At 43.3% G+C, this 21,980-nt stretch overlaps 1 protein-coding gene across 1 annotated transcript in view; it reads right to left on the reverse strand.

The window, feature by feature from the left end:
• Nucleotides 1–2,870: 2,870 nt before the first annotated feature.
• Nucleotides 2,871–21,980, reverse strand: part of LOC121921739 (nuclear receptor subfamily 1 group D member 1-like) — a 36,645-nt gene continuing 17,535 nt past the window's right edge. Inside the window, exons 2-8 of the mRNA XM_042450242.1 lie at nt 15,607–15,897; nt 14,759–14,847; nt 13,268–13,412; nt 11,468–11,997; nt 9,096–9,281; nt 7,799–8,009; nt 2,871–6,095 (exon numbers count right to left, since the gene is read on the reverse strand). Of these exons, the coding sequence (XP_042306176.1) occupies nt 5,899–6,095; nt 7,799–8,009; nt 9,096–9,281; nt 11,468–11,997; nt 13,268–13,412; nt 14,759–14,847; nt 15,607–15,897 (1,649 nt within the window). The 3' untranslated portion in view covers nt 2,871–5,898. The remainder of the gene's footprint in view (nt 6,096–7,798; nt 8,010–9,095; nt 9,282–11,467; nt 11,998–13,267; nt 13,413–14,758; nt 14,848–15,606; nt 15,898–21,980) is intronic.

The raw sequence follows: 21,980 nt of genomic DNA on the forward strand, positions 1-21,980 counted from the left end.
AAAGATTAGTAATAGATGGTATTATACACCTGACAGATTGAAAAAGATGTTCAAAATAGATTCAGATAGGTGCTGGAACTGTCAAAAGGAAAAAGGAACAATGATCCACATGTAGTGGAAATGCGAAAAGGTAAAAGAATTTTGGGATGAGATACATAAAATAATACCGCAAATATTTAATATAAAATATAAGAAAAAACCAGAATTATATTTACTAAATATGACTTATTTCTTAAAAGAAGAGGATGAGAGGAGATTATGGAGAGTTATTTTGTATTTGGTAACACTAGCTAGAATGATTATAGCTAAATACTGGAAATCAGAGGAGAAACTGCAAATAGATGAATGGTTATGGAAATTGAATGAAATTAGACAATTGGATATACTCTCATGTGTATTAGAAGACAAAAAGAAAGATAACATTGAAAAAGAATGGAGGCAAATAGTGACATTCTTGGAAAAAAGATGGTGTCTGGACAAAATGTGGTTTACCAATGATTTATAGGATAAGAAGAAAAAAAATATGTGGACCAGAAATAGAAATATCTGCGGGAGGGAAAACAAGGTTATAGGTAAATATAAGAGAGAATTTGGAGAATACATATGGATATACAACTGTGTAAAAAAGTAAAATGCTATAGTTTTAATTTTCTCAGGAAAGAGGTTGTATATAGATTTATTTGCAAGAAGCAAAAAAGAAAAAAGAAAGGAATAAAAGGCAACTCAAAGAAACATTTTGAAGACAGGAAGTAAAGATAATGAAGAACAACTGAGTAAAAGTTTATTAGTTGAATCTTTGTATTTATTGTGCATTATGTAATAAAATTCAATAAAGATTATTGAAACGTTAAAAAAAAACACCTCAGTGAAGGAGAGCCCACCACCTTCCAAGGTAGCCTGATCTATTCTCAAATGGCTTTTATTATCTACCGAATAGATAGTCAGAATCTTGGTTGATGCAGTTTGAATGCATTGGTAAAAATCCTATTCTCTCGAAGTGCAGAAAACAAGCTTATTCCATCTTCTACGGAAGAGCCCTTCATATATTAATATGGCTCTTTTCATATAGTAATATGAGATCATTTCTTGGGGTCATGGACATAATGTTAATTGTACAGTTAAGCCTTGTGTTGTATGCCTTCAAGTTTTTTCCGACTTATGGTGATCCTAAGGCTGTCATAGAGTTTTCTTGGCAAGACTTAGCTTTACTAAATGGCCAACACAGCTACCCCTGCATGTTTTCTGGATTGTGAGATAGCACATTGTAGCTGCAACAGGGGAACTCTGAAGAGTGAGCCAGTGGACTGGGACCTTCAACCAAAATAAAACAATTTTTTTCTTCTCAAATTTGGACTGGATTGGCATGTTTTACCTCAACACTTACCAAAATGTTCCCGGTGCAAAAACATGGAGACTTCTTGAGGAATCCATTGTCCTGTTACCTTGTCAGACAGCCCATTGCCTAGGGCTAGTTGTAAGGTATAAATATGGTTTCAAAACCTAACTTCTGCACACACAGTCATCATATATACCCGTGTTCCGTGTCACCCTCAAACTTTCCAGTCTGAGCCACTCTACTTGCCATGATCTTCTTATCAGACAAGTAATTATAACCCTACTGCAAACTCCTAAAAACTTAATTATCCCCTTTTCATATTTCCATTTCAGTTAGCTCTGTATGCTGTTTGTTTGAATTGCTATCTTGTGTGTGTGATTGCACTCTGCATTTTTCTAAATAGTCAGCCCTCTTTATCAACAAATGTTTTATCCATGGATTCAACCATCTGCACTTTGAAATATTTAAAAATAATATAAATTCCAAAAATAAACCTTGTTTTTTGCAATTTTATATAAGGGACACCATTTCACTATGCCAATGTATTTAATGGGACTTGAGCATCCTTGGATTTTGGTATCCATGAGGGGTCCTGGAACCAAACTTCAGTAGATAATAAAGGACCACTATAAAACCTCCTTGATTCACCCAAGACCTGGAGTCTTCTCAGTTAGTATTGGCATACATTGGTGAACATGGTCCAAAGGTTACTCAAGTCTCTTGCAAAGTTTTCCCAAAAATTTAAAGTATTGATAACAGTTGATGGGGACCCCCCCTCAATCCTCCCCACCTGTTCTTTGGGTAATGCATACATAGAGGCAACATGTGGACAGCAGAAATAAACTATCCTGAATACTTAAGAAGTCTACTATGTGCTTTTGTTTGTGCTGATGAAGCCAGAAACCTAAATCAAATAGTGGTGTGATATAGTGACTTATGGTGAGTTAACTAGATCATGTTTTAAGAGCCTCTAAAATCAGTGCTAATTTATTACTTGATTTCAGTTGTTGGCAAAAGCCAAAGGGAACACCCAGCATGATTAAAAGTTCAGGAGGTGGTGCCCACGTTCATGCTGTTAAGGATCCAGGGTAATACATTTTATATTCGACTGGCTAATGTAGCCTAGAATGCTCTACTTACCATAGGCAGCACCTCCCCAGAGCTCTTTCAGTCGGAGAACTGTCTTTCTCAGCCCTTGATATTAGATGCATTCATGATCAACTGAGCAATGGTCACTAGCCACATTGGGCTGTATTCAGCCTTCAGGATGAGACAGTATGTCCCTGAGTACCATCAGCTGGGCAGTGGCAGTGCAGAAAAGCTACTGCATTCATGTCTTGGTTGTAGTTTCTCAGATGCATTGTGTAGGCCTGGCCTCTAGGAAATAGGATATTAGCTTTTGACCTGGTCAAGTTGGGCTCTTGTATTATCTGAAATACAAGGATTGGCATTCCCATGAAAGCCTGAACCAAGGCTCATCATGGACCTGGATGTTCAATACCAACAACAAGAATGACAGACACTTGTCTCACTGTTGAGTATTTTATTTTATTTTTAATTTATTGCACTTCAATATTAGACAAAAAAATAAACTCTCTCTCTCTCTCTCTCTATTCCTTCTTTCCTTGTCGGTATCTTTTGTGAGTCCTTTGGACTCCCAGCAGCAGCAACAGCAACAGCAGCAGCAGCAGCAGCAGCAAGTAAAATCCTCTCTATTTTCCCTTTGCAGCAAATATACTCCGGTTTAGGGAGGGAACTCTTTGTTATAAACATACATAAATTTTCTCTCTCTCTAGATTTCTAAGAAAAGTGCAATGTTTGGTTTTATTTAAAAGCAGTGTTGAACAGCAGCAGCAACAGTAGCAACAGTGTCCCTCCCACCCTGCAAAGAACACAAATACGCCCCACATCATGCAACACAGGAGGGTGATCGAAACGTGCTATGAGAGCTCCTGTAACTGGGATGAAAAAACCCTGATATGTATCAATGTGGAGAACAGGACAGGGCTGATCACAGCCAAAATGGGAAACTTGGGGGATCCTACTGGGGAGAGAAAGGAGAGCCTGGCCCCCTTTTTGGTCATCTACTTTACAAACCTCTCCCTCTACCCCACGTTTGACATCATTCATACATATGTGTGTATGTGTGTGTCATTTGTAAGAACTCTCATATATACATATATGAATGTTTTACAAATGACAGCTGAGAAAACCGGTTCTTAATATTTTTGGATCGACAGAGTTAAAGCTTTGTACAATCCATGTTTCTACAAATCCTCCATTCTCCCTGTGCAGAATTTGGAATCTGTCACACAATTCAGCATTCTGCAAATCTCAGCTTTTCATTTTATTTATTTTTTTAAAAAAGCAAATTTATAGCCTTTATGGCCAACAATTTTTTTTTTAAGCTAGTCTTTGCCAAGTAAAATCCCAGGTCCCAAACTAGTGTATGGGATGATGATAGCGCCATCCCCTGCCCGTCCCCTCTCAAAAGTGTGCCACACAGCTCACACACTGAGCAGAAAAAAGAAGGGTATAAAGTGCTACAAGGGCACACCATGAGAGGTGAGGAACTTCCCATCCCATCCCACCTCCTGCCATTTTCCTCTGCACAGCTCTTTCCCACAGGCACTTTTTTTCTCAGCTGGTACTGGAGGAGCCCAGAGGTTGGGGGAAATGAACTGTGGGGCCAAGAGCAGCAAGTGAGAAGGGATTGGTATTCTATACCACTTTCCCATCTGGCCTGGTGGTGCTCTAAATCGCATGCATACACTTTACACATGGGGCTGCCACCATCACATGCAGTTTGGGAGTTGGGAAGTCTACATGAGGGCTCAGATAAACTTCTAGAGGTCCACGGAGGGTGTTCCAGTGTTCTGTGTAGCTTCTGTGCTTCCCTACTCCTTTCAAGACAACTGGAAGCAGAATAAATTGTGCAGAGTAAACAAACAATATGTTTGTCTAAATTTGCATTATTTATCCAGGTCACACAGATTTAGGCATTTCATGGCACAGAAATCTGGGTTTCTTTTTCAAAAAAATATTATCATTATTATTTTATTATAAAGTGCGCAGAACACACAGCCCCAAAGATTATGAACGAGCAAGAAGAAGCTGGAATGAGTCCTTCCAGGTCAATCTCTATCCCTTTCTGGGATTATTAGGAAAGAGTAATTAGTGAAAAGTCCGGGATTATATTTGAAACTCTGGAATAAAGATGGGGTTGAATGTAATAGAAGGCAGCTTGGAAACAGCCAGGACTAAGGGAATTTTATGCCCTGTCCTAGAAGGGGTTTTGATTTAGAGGTCAGGATGGGATGCTGGGTCCTAGAACCCTGGGAGAGAGAGTACTCATAGCTTCATCCTTCATGGAAAATAAAAAAAGCACCATTGCCCGGAAGAAACCGGTACGGTTGGGCAGGATGGCATTAGGAGTGTTTACTTTACTTAGCCCTTTCTTCCTAATGGCTGAACTAACAGTTGCTGGTTTCTCTTAAAACTTCCCTGACATGTAAGGAGCCTAGATGATTCAAAGTCTGGATGCAAACTTCCAAGGACTCTCACACTCCTTCCATGTACTCTTTCTGAGAAACTGCCCTCCAATCCAACTAAGTATCTCCACATCCTTTCTCTACTTTCGGCCTGAACAGCATGTCACAGCCATCTCAGCGAGTGCAACTCTACCTACAAACTGATGGAAGCCCCTTTGTGTGTTTGTTTGTTTGTTTTAAACATTTACAAAATATATATACATATACTCTATATACTCTATAGATATAGACACTCACATCAGACAAGACAAAAAGAGAATTGTGGCCCCACTTGCTCAGTTGTAGGGATGAGACTGAGGTGGAAAACTGGCCCAAGTAGTTCACATCTGAATATAACACCTACCCAGTAAAATTTGCAGTATATATAGAATGTCTTAAGATACAGTGTTAGCACCTAGCCCATGTGCACTTATCCCTTCTTCAGGAAAAAGCAGCAAAGGGATCAGAGGCTAAAAAGAAAAAGAAAACTTGGAGACTTGGTGCTAATGGTAGCATGCAGATTAAGGAAGGAAACTACGTTTCAATAATTGCCTTTTCAAGATGGCCTGCATTTTCCTGTCCTGAAGAGCTACCAATGTTAATTATTATGTACAATACACCTGGTGTCCTTATATACAGAATACAACATCAAGACAAGATCATGTGGAAAGAAAGAGATTGTATATACACACACACTTAGAAACAACACAGTCCCTATGTCCAGTTCATTTGCTTGATCTCCTCTAGCAAATAAATGATCTTCAATCCACACAGCGCCACGGAGAGCGCTATCTGGGAAACGCAGGCCCTTCCTTCTGCATCTGATCTCCTCACCAGGGAGGGATCTGCTCTAGCAGATCCCAGCTGCGATGGGCTATGGGCTCCCCGCCTTGCCAGATCCCTTCTGCTCCTCTTCTCTCATCATCGCTAATTTTTGCAAGAGAAAATTTAGTCCCAATGCATTAAATTTTCTTGATGGTTGATTTTCTCCTCTCTTCCCCTAAACTTCTTAGGGCTTAAGAAACAGTGCGCTTAAGGGTTGATCCGGAAGGCAAGGAGTTTCTCCGAATGCTGATTGTTGAGGGTTCTTAGGTCGGGGAGACGAAGAAGCAGCTTGGGGAAAAGTGTGGAGTCATCTGGATGCTTCTTTGTTACTAGAGTTCTCAACGCCCGGATTAAAGTCTCCTGCAGGATTTCAACAGCATCTACGTCAGAGATGCCAGAGCGATCTGAGGACCAAAGCAAAGATGTTAAAACTGACAGAAGCAGGACACCAAGAATAGAAGGCTTTTCTGAGGGTTTATTTCCTCAGGAAAAGTATGGGGAGGGATGGATTAAAATAGACACAATGTTTATTTGATTGTCGATGTCATACTCATTTGCAAGAGACATCGTGACATTATAATGCAGACATAAAATACAATTAAACATTTTTAAAAATAAGAAAATTTGGTTCCATACTTAGTCCAAAATTTCAAACCAAAAAAAAGGTGGAATGTGGAAGCTGTATACAGAATGTAAGTTAAGTAGATCTGCATAGTTTCTTTTAAATTTGCACGATTGATTCCATGTGTAAGAAGGAAAGAGGCAAGAAACCCACTGTCTCCTGCCTGGAAGCCCTGCTTTTTAATCCTAGGTGTGTGAAAGACAGGTTGGCTGCATTACACAGGGCTGAGGAAAATTCTCTCTGTACAAATTCAGCGACTGTCCTAAATTGTTATTGCTGTGTACCTTCAAGTCCTTTCTGACTTATGGAAACCCTATCACCAGGGTTTCTTAGCAAGATTTGTTGTCACAGGTTATCTATTTAATTTTCCCTACCCACAGTTAAAAACAAGACAAAACACTAAATACTCCAAATTATCGTGTGTGTGTGTGTGTGTGTGTGTGTGTGTGTGTGTGTGTGTTAATGGCCAACTGACCCCCCCCCCCCCTCAAACTTCAGGACGCCAGATTGGCCATTTCCAGGTCCTCCTGGCCCTTTTTAAGACCCAAGGAGGCCTCCCTCCTCCCCAAAAATCAGAATTTACATAAACCCGCCTTGAATCCCATTGTGGGAGAAAGGCAGATTTAAATCCTTGAAATAAATAAATAAATAAATAAATAAAATACTTTTCAGCAAGCCTTTCTTAGGCCTAAATGAAGCCTGCCCTTTACCCACTCCTCCTGCCAGTCACATCTCTAGAGTATTGTGGAGGAACAGCCGAACTCTGTTGTTGTTGTTGTTGTGTGCCTTCAAGTCTTTTCCAACTTATGACAACCCTAACGTGAGCTTATCATGTTTTTTTCTTGGCAAAGTTTGTTCAGAGGGGATTTCACATTGCCTTCCCTTGAAGCTGAGAAAGTGTAATTTGCTCAAGGTAACCTAGCAGGTTTCATGACCGAGCTGGGAGTCGAACACTACAAATGCAAGAACTCTATCTTGGCTAAAAATTGGAAGGCAAGGGCACCATAAAAACAGCCATGGGCACATGGGCTGCCTTTTAACTTAAAGGTAAAGATAAAGGTATTCCCCATTTACAAAGTTGTCAAGTCATGTCTGAGAAAAGCCAGCATTGTCAGAGGCTACACTGTGATCATGTGGCCAGCATGACTGCATACAACACTGTTTACTTTCCCACTGGAGTGGTACCTATTTATCTATTTGCATTTGCCTGCTTTCGAACTTCTAGGTTGGCAGAAGCTGGGGCTAGTGACAGGAGCTCACGCCACCATGCAGCACTCAGGTCTCGAACTGCCAACCTTCAGATCTTCTGATCATCAGAATTGGCATCTTAACCACTTGAGCCACCGCATCCCTTGCCTTTTAACTTACGTATCTATGTTTTAACTAAACTTTAAGAAACTCTTATCAAAGCTGGGATGCATCATTTCCTATCCCTACAAAACCCAATCCCAGTTATACTACTATGGTAGAGCCCACAATTCTCACCTGCTGAGACAAGGACCACAGCCATGAAGAGTGCCATTTCCTGTGCATCTAAGCCTAGGGAGCTGAGTTTCTCACTGAACTCAAACATAGCATCCAGCAGAGAGCCCATGCCCATGGTACGTAAGCTGCAGAGTGAATAGGTCTCTCCACTCAAGAAGGTCACCACCTTCTCCTTGGGACTAAACAGGGAAGAGAAACGCACCATCAACACCTGGAGACAGAAAAAAAAGGAAAGAGATGAGGCACTGCTACTACTTCAAGCTCAGGCAATATTTGGGCAAATTACTCAGGAAATAAAATAAAAGCCCTCCACCTGAAGTAATTCATGGCTAAGTTATGGCAAAATTTACTCCTCTGCTGAGTTAAAGGCAAGTGTGCTTCTTGAGTCTGAGTGTAACAGACATCAAACGATACAGTGGGCCCTTGGTATCCACTGGGGTATGGTTTTTGGACCCCCATGGATACCAAAATCCATCAATGCTCAAGTCTCATTAAATATAATGGCATAGTAAAATGGTCTCCCTTATATAAAATGGCAAAATCAATGTTTGCTTTTTGGAATTCATACATTTTGTGAATATTTTCAAGCCATAGATGCTTGAATCCATGCATAAAGAATCCATGGATACAGAGGGCTGACTATATTGCACATTTTCATTTGTGGGAGAAAAGAGAAAAAGCAAATCTTTCCAGGCCTGTAGATACAGTGGGCAAGGGACAAAAAAAAAAAGGACTTTGCCAGTAAGGATTAGAATTCTTCCCCCCCAAATGACATTTTCCTTTAATCTCCAAATTTTTAGCATAGCAGAGAGTGAAACACTGAAAACCGTTCACACCTAGAACTCTTGCATTTGTTGTGTTTGGATTCCCTAGTAATTCTTCCTGTCCCCATTCTTTGGATGTCTAAACTGCATCTATAAATGAACGACCCAGGTATAATGTTACTGTAATGCTAGAAATTTAGAGATTGAAGGAAAATTTAATTGAAATTCTTATTTGGGATACAATGCCGCATTTTGCCACACGTGTAGCTACACATCTGTGTCTAGCACTGGTAACTGTGGGAGTAAGGCTACCCACAAGTACCATTCCTTTTGCTCTCTGCGGCCTTGCCATCTAACATCCCAGCTCTGCCCCAAAACTGAAAAGTTCCAGATAAAATTCAACCTTGACCTAAGAGCAGATACACAGCTTGACTCAATCTGCATAATTTATTCTCTGCACAGAATTTAGGCTGCCCAAGTAAAGAATGTACTCTGGCTGTATCTGTGAGGAACACGCAGCAAGAGCAACTGACCTGGAAAGTGCCTGCTTTGAGCAGCATAACTTGGTCCTGCTGGCAGAGCGACTGGAAGCCTGGGATGCTCTTGGCAAACTCCACCACCTCCTTGACAGCTGGCGTGAAGCACTGAGAAAACTCCTCCCACACTTGCTGACTGCTCTTGCCGTTGCTACAGTAGGGGGTGGCATTCAGAGGACAGGCCTGCATTGCAACAAGGAAGGAAAGTTGGGTCAAACCAGAACCCCAGACAATAGACCTGATCTAACAAGACAGTCACTTGTTTTCTAGAACATCCTGTCACCACCACTTGCATGATGTGTGGTCTACATAATCAAAACACAGTCCAACTAGGTTGTAAGTAGTTGTCAATAATAAGGTATATACGATGGGGTGGTATAAAGAAAGTATGGGTTATGGGCAGGAAGGTGTTTAATAAAATCATTATTTCTGCCTGCCCATTCTGGATACACAACCCTGGTTATCTGTTGTTGCTGTTTTCTACTTCCAAGAACCCTACTGAGAAGGAACACAACTTTTTACAAGTGGTTTGAAGGATGGGCTGGGACTTTTATTGTTGTTGTGTGCCTTCATGTCATGACTGACTTATGGGGACCCTAAGGCAAACTTATCACAGGTTTTTCCTGGCAAGGTTTGTTCAGAGGAGGTTTGCCACTGTCTTCCTCTGCAGCTGACAGAGTGCAACTTGCCCACGTTCAGCCAGCTGGTTTCATGGCCCAGCCAGGATTCACTGGGACTAAGCTTGGGAAAGTTACTTTGGGGAGCTATAGCTCCTCAGCCCAATGCTCCAGGATACTGGTTGAAGAATGAAAGGGCCCCCTTTCTGCCCTCTCCTGAGTCCAGTGCCTACGAAGTTTTCAGAATGTGTGTTCCTCCACCTTCAATCTGAATTTATATAATCTGGTGTTATGAGACCTCAGAGGGGGCTGTACAGAATATTGGTTTGTGGCTGGGAAAATACATAGGATACCCCTGAATATTACTGGTTCAGTTCAAATGGGTAATATCTAAAAGAAAATTACTAAGACTCTTGGATCCAAAACACACTGCAGAAATAATCCAGTTTCAGACCGCATTAACTGCCCTGGCTCAGTGGTAGGGAATCCTGGGATTTGTTGTTTGCTGTGGCACCAGAGCTCTCTCTCAAAGAAGACTAAGTGTCTCACAAAACTACAGTTCCCAGGATTCCCTAACATTGAGCCAGGGCAGTTAAAGCAGTCTCAAAGTGGATTACTTCTGCAGTGTGTTTTGGATCTTGGTTGCCTGGAAGCCTAACATTTATGTGCTTCATTTACTAGTCATGCTGTGGAAGGGAGTCATAATTGCAAAGGAGGACAAGGCACCATAAAATGTAGGGGATTCAAGAAAAATGTAGGACATTGTAAAATAAAAGCTAAAAAGACTAATATAAATTCATGCTTCTCAGCATGCTCAAAATGGAGAACATTTTCGAATTTCTACTGGACAGAAGGCTGAACTGTAGGACATGTCCTGAAAAATGAGGACATCTAGTTAACCTGTCCTGTTGCTTCCCAAATCAGTTCACAGATTTAAATACTGTATTTTTAGATAACATTATCAGGCAATGTAGTTTATTTCCATTGCCATACTACCATTTTTACACTAGAGGGAACTCAAGGGTTTAGAAACCTGAAGTTTTGGAAATTCTGCAGCAAAATGATCAAGGTAGCTGCCTGGGACCAAAATTACAAGCTGCAGGTTTTCCTCAGCCACAATTCAGTAAATGATCAATTTTTAAACCAAACTCTTAGACCTGTCCTGAACTTTTGTAGGAAACAGGTATTTTGCCCCCAAACACAGAGGTTTTCTGCCCAGCAATGAGGTGTCACAGCCATCACAATAAGAGCCAGCATGGTGGTTTGAGTGTTGAACTCTGGAAACCAGGATGTAAATCCCAGCTCTGACATGGAAACCGACTGGGTGACTGTGGGGAGGTCACACTCTCTCAGCCTCCGAGGATGGCAATGGCAAACCATCTCTGAACAAATCTTGCCAAGAAAATCCCATGATAGGTTCACCTTAGGGTTGCCATAAGTAGTAAATGACTTGAAGGCACACAACAATAACAATAACAGGCCGGAATATATTGTTGTTGCTGCTCTGTGCCTTCACGTCATTTCCTACTTCAGAAAGACCCCAATGCAAATCAATCATGGGTTTTTCTTAAAAAGATTTGTTCAAAGAGGATTTGCCATTCCTCCAAAACTGAGAGCATGGGTCTTGCTCAAGGTCACCCCATGGGTTTCCCTGGTCAAGTCCTGGTCTCCCAGAGTCTTAGTTCAGCATTGAAACCACTACCGCCACACTGGCTCTCACTGGAATATATATAAACTATACTGGGTACTTACAATGCCTCTGCTGGTTGTTCCCCGCCAGGGGCAGCCCCTTGGAGTATTGGCTTCAGGATAGTTGTACTCAAAAGCTGGGTAACGTCCAGCATTGTGCAGATAGCCAGCCTGCTGAGCCTGGAAGATCTCATTGCCAAAGCACCGGGGATTGTTGTCCACGTAGCTAGATGGCTCCTGAGGGCTGTAGTTGGACAGACGCAGGGTGGCCGACTCATACTGCTGCCCATAGCTGTAAGAGTTGTTAAGTTGCTGCTGTTCATTGTAGTTGGTCAAGGGGCAGGCCTCACTCCCGGGGGATCCACCGTGCTTGCCAAGGCGGTCCTGGCCACTCACAAAGATGTCACGGTAAGCTCTTGAGATGGCACTGATGGCCTCCTCCTCCTGGGCGTTTGGGCTGGGTGGTGGGGCATTATCTGTCTCTGGGCTCAGACCAACATCCATGGGGGCCTCATTCAGGCTGTTCATGTAGCTCTGCATCTCATCAAGCAGGCGCTGCTTCTCCCGCTTAGGGATGCGTCCAAAGCGCACAGCTGCAGCAGGAGGAAAATGGCAGGAAAATCTGAGTACCACAGGGAGGGGCTGCTTAAAAGAACCATTTAAAAATAGCAATGCAGGATTTCAGCAAGGTCAACTCAGTAGCCAATTAATCAATAGTAATGGGAGATTTCATCAGGGTCAGCTTTTCTCACTGCTCCTATATTGTTGTGGGAGACACTGAACGTCCCTCAGATTCTCCCTGCCACTGTTGCAGTGTTGTTAAAAGTGATGGAGTGAGGTGGAGAGACAAGAACAACTGCATCCTCCTTCCACATCAGTTCAAGTTCAAGGAAAAGAATCAGGGACCTTGTCTTACATACAAGTGTACAGTGCTGCTTTTGCTACCTAGAAGATGGTAATGATTTCTGGGTGGGTTGTTTGTTTGTTTGTTGGCACAATTCCTCCCCCGAAAAGCGAGGGAAGTCAGATCAAAACCTGCTCCAAAATTCACAATGCTCTCCCAAAGCCAAAATTAGCAACTAGCTTCTTGGGCTTCTGAGAACATCGATCATGTTCTCAGGAGAGCTGCTGTGACCATTAATCAAAGGATATGGCTTGCTCTACAGGAATGGGTGTCTCCTCCCACACACATCTCTGTTGCTCTGGAAATCTTGGCTCAGAAGCATAAATCAGCCCAGGGTTCCATTTATCAACTAAGGATTTGCTGACACTGTACCCTCAAGAGGCAGCAGCTGCTGCTGACTGTTTCTGCCTTAAGGTTTGCCTCACTATGTACACACATGAATGATAGAGCATCCCTAGGTACTATCCCACTCCAATTTCACTCATCCCCTTCCCCTTATTTCTCAGCCATTCCACTGGCCATTTCTTAGGAGAATGTCTTTTATAGTACAGGCTAGCAAACCAGTTTTCCTTTTGCTTATATTGTACCCTGATGGTGCTGGTATTATTTTACTTTTGCCTGATTTTTTTTATTGTAGCCTGACTTCAACTCTATACATAGGTTGTGATTTGTACAGAGGCCCCAGAGTACTTTGGTAATTGGGCAATTTAAAAATGTAATCAATCCATCAATATAATCAACAAACCACTCTGCCTACTAGCTGTTGAGGGAAAGCACACTTCAGTGTACTTTAATATTGCTCAATTAATTCTACTGCACCTGAATGAAAGCCAAAGGAAGGTCTGTTATCAAGAGAGATCTGTAGCTCTGGACTGTCAACTTAAAGATATTCATTAGAGTTGTCCCTGAGGCCTCTCTCATCCACCTAAAGCAGGGTCTGGTTTTCCAAAGATGCTCACCATCTCTTGACATGCCCACTGCCAGGCACTTCTTGAACCGGCAATGCTGGCAGCGGTTTCGATTCATCCGCATGATCATGCAGTTTTCATTCTTCACACACATCTTGTAGTTGATATTCTGCTGTATACTCCGGCGAAAGAACCCCTGGTGAACAGAATCAGATTAGAACTAGGTCAGTGAACAGGAAGAACCAACGCACACAAGACTAAGAACCTTATTGCATATCAAAAGTGAGCCGACATGCAGCCAAAGAGAAATGGCTTTCTGTTTACCACTCCATGTTCCCTCAAAGCACTTCCATTCTCTTCCCAAGGGTAATGGTCATAAAACTATGGCTTTTGTTGGGCTGGAACAATCAGTTTGATAAAAGACACGCTTTTACAACTGCCTCCCTCTGGAAGGAGAAGTGCTATGATAGCATGCGGAGAGATAAACAGAAACCCACTTCTCTCTTGCTGCATCTTGGCTTGCTTTTGACATGTAATAAGGCTCCAAGAGTTCATACAATCAATATATATTTTTCATACGATCAAGATATATATTTTAAAAGCATGAATATCATCTTAATAGTATCAAAAACAGCACTATCTAAACCAGCTGCTAAGGTGCTCCTTTTATTCTTCAAATAAAATCCCTTGTTTAGAGATTTTTAATCCTTATCTGCTCACGATAATACTGTCAATTTTGTAATATAGCCCTACAATTTTTGATTGCAATTTTTGATTTTATATGCAACCTTTTCTGTTACTCTTTTTACAGCATACTTTAGCAGATATCTCAAATACCAATCCAGGGTCCTTCCTAGAAAATTACTTAACAATGGTGTTATTAGTCTTACCCTGTCAGAGTTCATACTGATTCTGGAGTTTTTGTTCTAGTGAAGTTGTATGTAAAAATGGGAAATGCTCTTTGTCTTGAAGCAGTGCACGTTTGGTCAGATTGGCTAAAATTTGGCCAAAGGAATCATAATTAATTCTAGAAACCCTACAGTGATTTTATTCTCTCTGAATCCCTGGGAGCTAGTTGGATAGCTGATTTACACAATAAGCACAAATTGTCAGAAGGAAAATAACTAAAGCATATCTTATGTTCCCAGACTATTTTTATTACTGTCATAACCCTGCAAATACTTTGCCAGGTGGCATATTTCAGTATGCCTTTCAAGAAGAGCAAAAGAAGATTGAAGATTAATTATTTCTAATGTGGCTTGAAGAAGCAAATCAGTTCATGCAGAATTTGCAGAGAACTAGATTTATTACAACATGACCCAGAAACATAAGCAAAACACCCCCAAGACCAAGAGCTGTGTGTACTCTACATCCCTGCAATTCTACTGTATGAAAGGAGAATTTAATATTACTATAAGTACTAAATTCTTTATCCTGAGAATCTTAGCTTCAGTGTTTTAAAAAATCCCAATAGTTTCTAGTCGACATACTAATATAAAATAATGAGGGGGGACCGGTTAGGAGAAGAAAGATCAACCTTACCTTGCATCCTTCACAAGCATGGACACCATAGTGGAAACCTGAGGCAATGTCACCGCAGACTTTGCAGAGCAACACCATCCCACCTGTCTCTGTTTGGGGAGAAAAGCATTCTGGTAAGAGCTCCACCAGCCCAGGAATCCTCCCTTCTCCTCTTCCTAACTTCCCAAATGCTTACAACAGCCTTTTGGTGAACTACAATTTCTATCATCTTTAGCCAGCATAGCAGTGGCCAGTGTAAAAGTTTCACCTCCAGAGAAGCTGCAATCCATATTTCAAGGGAAGGATAAGAATTGCTAGAGGTGGAGTTTTAGCTGAATCAAAAGCATTTCTTCTCATCTTTAAAATGAGGGCAACATCAGGGCAATATATTCATGCATGCAGTAGCTGTAAAGGTAACTTAAATCTGGACAGGCAACTTAGGTCTCTGCCAGATGCTGTTGGATTACAGCTCTCAACAGTCCCTTCACCTTTGGCTATGTTGACTACAAGCAGGTGTAAGCTACAGTCACTTTTCTCTGTTTTTAATTGTTCTGTTCTTTTAATATTGCGAGCTACTCTGGGTCCCAGGAAAAGAGCAGGATACAAATAAATACAATAATAATAATAATATAACGAAGTCACTAGAACTTCTCCTGGTGACAATGCACTTGTAACATCATCAGGTCTCAGGGCCTGGGAAGCTTTTCCTTACGCATTCTGTTGTCTTGAAAGCAAAGAATGGAGGATCAGGGGGGAAGAGTCCTAGGTGTTTGTCTTTCACTCCATCACTGATCTCCCTTTACCTTTGTTCCCCACCCTCACTCCAGTTCCATTAAACAGACAAGGTGGCAGGACTCGAAGCTACTTACTAGTAAAGGTGCCAGTGGCTCCATTCTGTTTGGCAGCAGGCACCCTGCTTTGTGTTGGGGGTGACTGGCCCTTGGCGGGGTAGCGAATCCCTTCAGGGAACTGGAAGGCGACCTTGGGCGAGGAAGGGGAGCTGGCCTGCTGAGGTTTGATGGCCCCAATCTCAGTAAGGGTCAGCTCTTCCAAGGAGGAGGGCAGCGAATGTTGGGGTGAAGGCACCAGATATCCATTGGGAGGGCTGCCTGGTGTGGGGCTTGAGCCAGCCGTTGAGCCCACATACAGTATCACACCACCTGGAGGGCAAGAAGAAACAAAGAGGAGGGGAGAAGATAAATGCAGGAACTGTAGATAAAGCGCTAGAGGGTCAATCTAAATGGTCCAAGTCTTCTGAAAATCCCCCAGCCAAAGTTGTGTTCTCATTCTCACTCAGCATTATGAGTGTTGAGCCAGCCAGCTAGCAGCAGAAAGAAATCAACTTGTGATTTCTAAAAAGACATATAGACAAATGAACCTGCACTCCAGAATTCAAGCCTAAATGTGCCATGAGAAAGAGACTGCATATTCCACAAAGAAGACTTGAGCAAACAGTGATTACTAACAACTGACACAAAGAAATCAAGCCATATTCTGGTTGAATCTCCCTTACCCAGAATTCTGAAATCCAAAATACTCCAAAATCCAAAATTTTCCATCATGGAGACTGAGACAGTGACACCTTTGCTCTCTGGCAATTTCATGTACACAAACATTTCTTTATGCACAACATTATTATCAATATTACATATAAAATTACCTTCAGGCTATGTGTATAAATATTCCAAAATCTGGGGGGGGGGGATCCAAAATCCAGAACACTTCTGGTCCCAGGTATTTTGGATAAGGGAGACTCAACCTGTACTGCAAGGAAAGAAAGCCACACACAACCCCATTGCCAGACTAATCACTCCTCTTGGCCAGGCTTCCATGGCCTCTGATCCACCAAGCCCTGGGCAGCCCACAAGCGAGATGCTCATACTTACTGCAGTGCCAGGTATGCAGGTGAAGCAAGAAGTTTATGAACCATAGGGGAGCAAATCACTCAGATACATGGACACTGTTGTGCCTCTTATTCCAACATCATGCCTATAGGCATTGGCAGCCTATACTGTGAACAAGCTGTTCCAATTCCCTGGCTCTCACTTGGAATTAGCCAAAAATGTGGGAAGGGTAAAAAAGGAAGGTAGTGTGGGAATGAGAGAGAATGAAGTAAAATAGTTTTTTGTGGATTTTTCAGGCTATGTGGCCATATTCTAGAAGAGTTTATTCCTGATGCTTTGCAAGGATCTGTGGCTGGCATCTTCAGAGAAGATGAAGATGCCAGCCACAGGTGCTAGTGAAACATCAGGAATAAACTCTTCTAGGTCATGGTCACAATAGCCCCAAAAAAGCAGAAAAAACTATGGATGCCAGCCATGAAAGCCTTCGACTTCACAATGAAGTAAAATGTTGGAAATGCATGTGTGTGTGTGCCTCACCTGTTGGCTTATGGCGACCCCATGAGTTTCATAGCGTTTCCTTAGGCAAGCAATACTCAGAGGTGGTTTTGCCAGTTTCTTCCTCTGAAATACAGCCTGCAACACTTGGTATTCGTTGGCAGTTTCCCATCCAAGTATTTACCAGGGTGACCCCTGCCTAGCTTCCAAGATCAGATGGAATCTGGTGCCTTTAGGGTATCCCATCGCCAATCACAGCTAGGAAAAGGCTCATGAGTCTGGAAGGAACAATGATCTCTAGTCCAACCCATGTGCCACCAACCGGCCCAATATGCCCTGGAAAATCTTCAAGGAAAGTTAATTCTGTAGATGGGATCTGCATGTTTCTCTTAACAAGAAGAAATGCTATCTCACCCTGAAAGCCACTGTTTAAAAACTCCTAGTGATTTTAACAAGGCTAAAATTCCACCTCCAGCATTTATTCAACATCTAACCTTCCTGTGATGACTTAAAGCCACCATTCCTCATCCTGTCCTGAGCAGACACCACAAATGCTCTCTCTTTTCCGGAAGGCTTTTGTGTGCCAACTGTGTGACCTGCCAAACTCAGCATGTGGAGGTCAGAGAGGAAGAAATGGGGAAGCTGGCCTTGAAAAGAGTCCCTGCCATTGGAAACTCTCCTACCTCCCACCCACCCCCTTCCCACACGCCTCCCTGAAAAACCTCTCCTTTGCCATGGCATTGATCTGTGGTACAGCTGGCAGCCGTGCCTGTATGTGTGAAGCCTGTGACAGACTGAAAACACATAGTCTCCATGTGGCTCCAGGATGAAACCAGGGAAACAGCAGGGAATGTGGCCCAAGAGGCACGTGCTGCAGAAAAGTAGGGCAAACGGATGGCACATATACCGCAGGCACAAAGCCCAAGCGGCCATCTGAAAGCCGTTCTGGGAGGCAAAGGCAGCATCACCAAGCTGTCCTCCCCCACCACCTCCAAAATATGTCACTGCAGATGCAAAATAAGAGATCCTTTGGGGTCACAGGACAGGGCTTCTCAGGCTGATTCAGGGTAGGTCTCCCTAAGGGTTAATCTAGAGGGGTGGAGAGGGGAACCAGCTTGATAAGCATTCCTCTGTGTTGTCAGATCTCAAGTCTGTAGCAGGTCCTGAATCTGGAATCAGAGAAGCTTCAGGATGGCATTCAGCCTATGCACTCAGGTCTAGTAGCTAAAGCAAAAATTACAGCAAAGCTCTCTTAACAAAATTAGGCCAGGTTAGGATCAGGTAACAAAGGCTGCTGGGTCAGGCTTGTTTGCCGGACTGGGAAACTAAAATCCTACCCTGTGCAGGCTATAATAATGGGAGAGGCTCAGGCTGTTTGTCCTTCTAGTAGAGTATTTTTTGGCTCTGGATAGGGGCAACTCTCCAAGGTCTCGGACAGAAAATAGTCCTCGACCACACCACCCGTTACTTATGATTTTCTTAATTGGAAATACCAGAGATTGAACCTGGGGTGTTGAAGGTGTAGTGTCTGATGCCAAACCACTCAGCAAAAGTTATTTTGTTGGACTATAACTCCCAGGGGATTCTGGGAGTGATAGTGCAACCAAGTAAAGTAACTTCCCTCTCCAATAGAAGGCCCTCTTCATAACCCAGCCCTAAACTCCTTCCTGATTTTTCTGATCTTCCCTCATCCAGTTGTGTGTCATCACTTTCCTTTGCTACCCCATCTTCTCACCCCAGCACAACTTACCCATGCACACACAAATGTGGGATATACTCAACCGTGTGTGGACCACACAGTAGCCTAATGGAAGTCACACTCCTGCTTATGCACTGCTCTTTGCTTTGTCTGCTTGAACTTGCACACCACATACACATACACATGTGACCTACATCAGGAACGGAGATGTTCTTTCCAAGCAAACATCTCCACACTCTTATTCTCTCTCTTTCGGTGACAGAATGAGTTTAATTTGCCGCAAGGACCAATCATCATCACTCAACTCTGTCCTGCAAAACCCCCTGCCTTCAAAAACATGTGCCAGATATAAACTGCCTCTCATATATATAAATATTTGTGGGCATTGTGAAGCTTATAAGGGCAACAAAAGCTTATTCAGGCTGCAGGCACTGCCAGCCTTAAAACCACTTCTGGCCTCTGTGAAAGCAGCCTGTACCCAGCATACTCTGTGCCCTTTGCCAATGGAAGATCCAACTTGAGGAATATTGTGTCAATTCTCGATCTAGATCCACATTTGATCTTTGCCCCCAGAATCAAGGGATCACAAACCTTTACACTGTTGGCCTTTCTAAACTGAGAAAGCAATTACCCAAATGAGAAGAACACCCCCACCCAATTCAATTTGCACATGTTCACTCCTGTCCTCAGCAAGCAGTTCAGCAGGGGCTCCCTTTGGAATGAAGTGCCAATACTGTACTGATCAATGAGCTATAACTTCCTCCCTCTCTGCCCAGTGCCTTAGGATTACTTTAGCTATTCAAAATGCTGCTACAAGATAAGAGGAAGGCAAATCATTTTTCCTCTCCTTGTATTTCTAGGCATCCTCTGAAGGAGAGAGGATGTGTGTTTTCTCCTTTTCAATCAGAATGAATCTCACCACTTGTAGATGATATAAATCAGTGCAATAGCTGATACTCTGCATGCAGCAGAAGGTTTTATCCCTGACTATGTCTGATTTAAGGACAGCAAGGTTGACAATAGAGCCAGCATGATGTAGTGGTTTGATTGCTGGACTAGGACTTTGGGAGATCAGGGTTCAAATCACTACTTGGCCACTGAAACCCACTGGGTGACCTAGAGCAAGTCACACTCAGTCTCAGACACTTTGTGAACAAACCCCTTCTGAACCAAATCTTGCCAAGAAAACCCCTTATAAGAAGATCTGTGGGCGACTTGTAGTAGTTTTCCAAAAGTTCTGATTGTCCAACAATAGTAAAATGACTCCCTCCCCAATTTTTATTTCTGAACTGGCAACAGCTGAGGATTACTAGAATCATAGAATCACAGAATCCTAGAGCTGGAAGAGATCCCAAAGGTCATCCAGTTCAACCCTCTGCCACGCAGGAATTCGCAACGAAAACACTCTCCACAGATGCCATCCAGCCTGTTTAAAAGGCAGCATATTCCACTGTCCAACAGCTCTGACAGTCAGGAGGTTCCTTCTAATGTTTAGATGGACTCTCTTTTCCTGTAGCTTGAATCCATTGCTCCATGTCCTAGTCTCTGGAACAGCAAAAAACAAGCTTGCTCCATCCTCAATATGCCATCCCTTCAAATATTCAAACATGGCTACCATCATATGATCTCTTAACCTTCTCTTCTCCAAGCTAAGTGTACCCAGCGCTCCTCATAGGGCGTAGTTTCCAGACCTTTCACCATTTTGGTTGCCCCCCTCTGGATATGCTCCAGCTTGTGGATTTGTGTGGGGGAGGAGGACTGACTTGCGCAGTGGTTAAATGCCTGTAGTACAGCCAGTCACTCACAAACCATAAGGTTGCGAGTTCAATCCCAGCCAAGGGGGCTCAAGCTCGACTCAGGCTTGCATCCTTCCGAGGAGGTTGCTAAAATGAGTACCCAGCCTGTTGGGGGCCAATTAGCTTACACATTGTCAACCACTGAAGGAGCGTTTAAGTGCGGTATAGAAATGTACTTGCTATTACGATTGCTAGTCTCTTTGGTTCTTGCACCAAAAACAAAGCTTTGGCCTCAGACTGCTTTAATTCTATGTATAAGGTGGGGTTCCATGTTTGGATTGTGGCTCTGGTTCCCCCTTTGGTGGTGGTGCCTTGTCCTCCTTGGTGGCGGCGGTGGAAGAAGGCAGGGGAGTCCTGAGGAGGCTGGAGGACAGTGCCTGGGCTCCCTCCCTCCCTCTCTGCCTGCCCTGCTTCCAATGGCGGCAGCAGCAGCAGCAGCAGCAGCAGCAGCAGCAGCTCGTCCTCCTCTTGCTGCTGCTGCTGCTGCTGCTGCTGCTCCTTCACGTGTCCGCCTGCAGCTGGGCGCGGAGCCAGGGCCAGGAAGGAGACACGTGCGGAGCCCAGCCCAGGAGGAGCAGGAGACACCTGACTCCCGGCTCACATGGAAAGAAAGGAGAGCAGGAGCAGGAGCCCACTGCAGCACGCCAAGCCAAAGCAGGAGACGCCGTCCTTCCCCAGGGAGGGAGAAGGAGGAAGAGGGGGAGGAAGAAGAAAGGAGGGGAGGAAGGAGAAGAAGGGGGAACGAGGAGGAAGAAGGGAAGGAGGCTTAGGAAGAAGAGCAAGGCCAAAAAGAAGAGGAGGGGGGAGGAGAAGGAGGAGGAGAAAGGAGGGGAGGGGGAGAAAGAGGAGGAGAAGGAGGGAGAGGAGGAGAAAGAGGGAAAGGAGGAGAACGAATCCCATTTGACACCATGTCTGCCCATGCTGTGGTGTGCTGTTGTCTCAGCAGTCGCACAACACAAAACCACACCAGAGCCACAGGGGTTTTCATGCACAAGCACAATGCAGAATTAAGTGGTATGATCTCTTAGTTTGAATTTGTTGTGTGCCTTCAAGTCATTTCCAACTTATGGCAACCCTATTGCAGAATTTTCTGAGGCTGAGACTGTGGGACTTGCCCAAGTTCACCCAGTGGGTTTCCATGGTCAAGCAGCAATTAGAACCCTGGTCTCCAGAGTCATAGGCTCCAACCACTACACCACACTGGCTTACTTTGAATTTAACTTGTGGTGTATTTATACAGTTGGGGGGGAGGATATTTACTGTGTTCTATAGACTACCCATCATTCAAACTTTCATAAGCCTCTTCCCCCAAATAATTATGCTTAGAATAATATGGAACATACTCCTCTATACTTATTCAACCAACCTTGCTCTGGGATCTAATCTGCCCTGCAGAAATCATGTTGTTT

This window comes from Sceloporus undulatus, chromosome 2, assembly GCF_019175285.1.
Source record: "Sceloporus undulatus isolate JIND9_A2432 ecotype Alabama chromosome 2, SceUnd_v1.1, whole genome shotgun sequence".
NCBI classification, from domain to species: Eukaryota; Metazoa; Chordata; class Lepidosauria; order Squamata; family Phrynosomatidae; genus Sceloporus; species Sceloporus undulatus.